Genomic DNA, 5,000 nt, shown 5'->3' on the forward strand with positions numbered 1-5,000 from the left:
ATAAACTGTAAATAAAGATATTTCAGAGGATAGAAGTGAACAGAAGAAATGTATCAAGAATGTACAATAAAATATTTTCTATTAACAGTCTGTTAAAATGAGAGCAGATACTGTAACATGAGAACAAATTTTGCTTTTATTACACAAGTAGTTAATTATCATAGTTACATTGTTCAAGTACCAAGAAGGCAAAGGTGTCAGGACTTCCTTTGTCTTCAAATTTTAAGCAAAGAATAAAAAGATCTGTGAACCAGTAGTTGGCAGACCCTGTTAACAAGAAAATAATGTTTTATACTGTAAATGTCATCTATAGATTGTGACTGCTATTTCCAATTCACATTTAGTGAAGAAAGAATTGGACTGACACTATACTAAGAACCTTTCCAATCTCCCACACATAATTGGGATGTTTAATTAAGTGACGCACTTAATATGCAAACCCAGCACGTTCAGAAATGCTCCAACTGAACTGGGCTGTAAAAAGACTGTGCTTACATAAAACAAAAATTTTGGTTTGTTTTCATAACTGTTACAATAACTCTTTAGATGCATTTGAACAGAGACATGATCTTTGTATTGTCTTGTAATAGCTTTTTTGACCTCCTCAATGACATATACTTTAAATTTTAATATAAACACATTATATATGTTTTTATGATTTACGTATGATTTGAGGGTGACAATAATGTGATGGTTATTTTTATGTCATATCTAAATATAATTATATTTAATATCACTTAGTAATAATAAGTAATATTATTACTAAGTGATATTAATTGTAATACACTTATCTATTCTAGGATAATACCTAAATTTTTTTTTACTTTTACCACTGGCTGTTTGCAAAACAGTTTCAGAATTTTCCCTCTCTCATTTTAGAATGCATAACCCTATCTTTATATTCAATTAACTAATACTTCTTGGTGTACAGAGCAGTATATCAGGTTTGTGCTTAGTTCATGTAATGAAATAATAAATAAGGATAAATGGAGACCCTTGTTTGGTCCACCACTAAGGAGAATTTTAAATCTGTCAGTAAATTAAATACCAAGAGAGAAAAAAATTTCACAACCAAAGATGACTCTATTTCCTTCCTTCACACTTGAACATTTTAACTGATAAATACCCATTCAAAATGAGCTGTTTCTTCTGATTTCATTTGGTGGTACAGCCACCAGACTTTTATTTGCCTTCTCACCAGAAAACATCTGAAGTAAGTTCTCCCTCCTCTTCTATATCACACGTCTAAATTGTGATCCCTTATTAGAATATTTGCATGAATCAAATTACATATCTAGTGAAAAATATTTCCATAAGTCTAACACTGAACTTGCTAAGGCATGTGTAGTTCAAAAAAATTATCCATACATTTTAAAAGGCTGATACTGATTTTGTCTATTTAAATATTTGTAAGTAGTATAATCTCTACATTTTTATATGTATACAGTTAATCTTTATTCATTTTTATCAGTGAATACCTAGAGTAGCTCGTGGTAGCAGTAACAATAAACGATGAGGGAGGAAAAGAGGAAATGTGTCACTTACAATGAGTAACTTAAAAATGGAGGCTCAGCATTTTTCAAATTACAAGTGAACGAGTCTGCATATTACTGATCTTTGTTGTAGAAAAAACTAGTTTTTTGTTTATATTAAATAATTTAGATTTTTAGTAATCTCCTTAGTTTGGGTGAGCTTATATATGTGGATTTAGAGATGACAATATTAGTTTATTTGTAGTGTTGGAAAACCCGCAGAAGTGTACCTGTGTTTTTCCACCTCCATAATTAATTTGAATTTATGTCTTTTGTACACATAGAAGTAGAGTGTTCAATCATGTATGTGTTAATTGGCTTATCTTTCTATTTGTTTTTATGTCTGTATATTGTCAGTTTTAGATGGCAGTTTCCTAGACGGTAGGCCAGAATCTGATTAAAATTTTAAAAAATCACACACATGTGACCATTTAATACATATGATCTTAAGAAGATAATAATGTCATGTTTATGTCATAACTATTAATTGAAAGGCACTCAAACCATGTTTTAAGAGTAAAAATAATCATCTAACTTATGTAGTGTAAGGACTAGTATACTCTAAAGAATGTGAAGATAGAAAACGCTTAAATTTGTTCATTTATCAAATCGATCACAATAACAACAAATTCTACAGTCATATGTATAAGCTGAAATCTGACTGTAAACTCTTAGTGGTTTATAGCATACCTCCATTCATAGAACTTTCCCCATACAGTTCATTTATCATTATACATAAAGTATTTGTACTTGTAGGTATAAGAATAATGAAGGAATAATATGGGAATAATTAAAACACTATATACTGAAAAAATAAGGGGCTGTTAGGTGAGAAGTGTGACAAGCTTCTTATCTATGATTAACTTTGTAGAAGGCATATCTCTCTCTCTATATATATATATCCATGTACATATCTGTAAACTCTATATCATCTATCTGCCTACCTATCTATCTGTCTAGATTGACAGGCTTTTTAGTTTAATATGTCTTTCTCTATCTATTTCAGTGTGATTCCTTGTTATTTGGAAATAGTATGAGGTAAATGATTGTTTGAAGAAAAGACATTTTTGTAGATTGATACTTTTTTTTCTAACTACTTGTTCTAACCATTCTATTTGTTTATCAAAGAACAAGCAGTTAAGTAAACTGACAGTCAATTTTATAAATCAACCAAACACTTGAAAACCCATTGGTGAATTAATTTTACAATACACATTTCAGAATGCTTTTTATTATAATAAATTCAAATTCAGTAATTTATAGGTATGCCAGTATATTTTAAAATACAGAAATTTTTTTAAAATCACTGAATTTCTGTCATAATTTTCAAGTTACTCAATTTGATCTAATTAATCTGAATATGTTAACATGGAGAAAAGAAAAGGCATTGCTATTTTTCAGTATTAAATATGAAAGGTTTTGATTTATTTAGTTCTTTATTTCTTTTTGGCAAGAAGAGTTAATCCGCCCTGGATTTCTTTTTTTTTCTTCTGCTTCTTCTAACCTCTTTTCATTATTAATTTCTCCTTTCTTCATAACATAAAGTGCCACACTGGAAAAGTTTGAACTGCATTAAAAAATGACTATTAAAATAAGTTGTGAACTATATCTGTTAATCTTTTTAGGTTTTCAAAGACATGTTGTCCAATTAATTTGTCCTAAAACAGTATTTATAGAGATACTTGCTTTTATTTACAGTAAAAATGAATTGTTTTTTCTAGGAAAGTGATTGCTATTTCAAAGATTGCAAACTTGGAAAGTTGACAAGTTGTTTGATGGCATACTGGTTAGTACAAGTAATGCCTCAAACAGTGTTACTTGACTTCTATCTGAGCATATACTTTAGGTTTCTATACCGATTTTTCTGATCACCACTCTTGCCATCCTCTTCCTATTTCTTCACATCCATTCCGTCTTTCTCTAGGGCTTTCCCCCTAGCTTGTCCTTTTCTGTATTTTCCTTCCTTCCTTCCTTCTTATTCCTTTATATCTTTTTCTTCTTCCTTGTCTTCATTTTGCCTGTCAACCTCAGAACCCTGAAGATAAAGTAAGTAGTAGAAAAAAAGTTTTAAGTAAATTACTTTTATTATTTTCAGTTCAATGAATAAGCTTTGAGTAATTGCTAAATTTTTGTACTTCCTGGTATAAACTTAGTAGTTTGAAATAAGAAAAGGTTTAAAGAAGGAGCTGGAATACTAGTTTTGTGAGTTCTTCTTTCAGAAGACCTATGTATGTCATTTTTCTGGAGATACACACGCACACACACATATGTATATATGTATCTCCTGTATGAATTACCACGTGTTCTCATATGCTAAATTTTATGACTCAGGTATTTTCTAGTACTTTATTATGTACGTATAGTTTTGAAGATGGGGATTATGTTTTTTTAAGTGAATATACTGTACACATGCTTTTTACTAGTTTGGATAACATATTTATATGCATATTATTTCCAATTTTTTAACCTTTGTTATTTATTTTAATTACACTTTTAAGACATTTCAGAAACCGTTATATTTATAGCACTGTGACATTGATGAGATGATCAATTATAAAGTATTGAGAACACCGCCATGTAGTTGTTTATTTTTGACTATAGATATTATAGCTGAAGTTCAAATATCTAAACATGTTAAATAAGAGCTATGGAACATAAAGAGTTTGATGAAATCTGATGCCTCTGGAAAGTTAGTGTCTGTGTTTTGTGATACTTTAGTAGTATTTTAAAGAAGTTATATTAAAATGTGACATAAAAATTATTGATCATCACTGCTAAAGAATTTATGAACAATAACATAATATTTGTGAAGTCGATTAACAGATATTTGGTTATGACCACCATTTCTCTTTCTTTTTCTTTTTCTGTGCAAGGTGCCTGTGTCAGTGGCCATGATGACTCCCCAGGTGATCACCCCTCAGCAAATGCAGCAGATCCTTCAGCAACAAGTCCTGTCTCCTCAGCAGCTCCAAGCCCTTCTCCAACAGCAGCAGGCTGTCATGCTGCAGCAGGTAATGTGGGTTACCTGCTTTGGTGTTCTAGCATGACTTAGACGGTGTGCACTTGAGTTGAAAGTGCAGTGGGTATATTTGACAATTCAGTCTCCATTTGAAAGGACAACCTATTAGCATGCTAGAACATAAATGTAACATTTTAATTATAGAACTCGTAAGAAAATCTAGATTGCTTAATTTTTTAAAAAAATTATTAAAGTCTAGAATAAGAGCAGAGGGAGGTGTAATTTGAAAATGGAATAAGCCAATATTTAAATATTCAAGTGCTTAGGTACATTCGATTTGTTGACTTACCAACAAAAATGCAAAATACTTATCAGATAATAGTTGCTTTTAAAACTCCTAACGCCTTAGCATTCCTTTTAGTTCACAAAAGTATGAAATTTGAGTTGACCACTTTGTTAAAATGGAGAATGTTAACATCCCCAATTTTCCTTTTCATAGTATACTCATC

The 5,000-nt window shown here is 30.4% G+C and overlaps 1 protein-coding gene across 1 annotated transcript in view; it reads left to right on the forward strand.

The window, feature by feature from the left end:
* The window catches only part of FOXP2 (forkhead box P2), a 633,254-nt gene that overhangs the window by 557,558 nt on the left and 70,696 nt on the right, over nt 1–5,000 (forward strand). Inside the window, exon 8 of the mRNA XM_017864605.1 lies at nt 4,406–4,543. Within this exon, the coding sequence (XP_017720094.1) occupies nt 4,406–4,543 (138 nt within the window). The remainder of the gene's footprint in view (nt 1–4,405; nt 4,544–5,000) is intronic.

Source organism: Rhinopithecus bieti, unplaced genomic scaffold (genome assembly GCF_001698545.2).
Source record: "Rhinopithecus bieti isolate Rb0 unplaced genomic scaffold, ASM169854v2 scaffold_75173, whole genome shotgun sequence".
Taxonomy (NCBI): domain Eukaryota; kingdom Metazoa; phylum Chordata; class Mammalia; order Primates; family Cercopithecidae; genus Rhinopithecus; species Rhinopithecus bieti.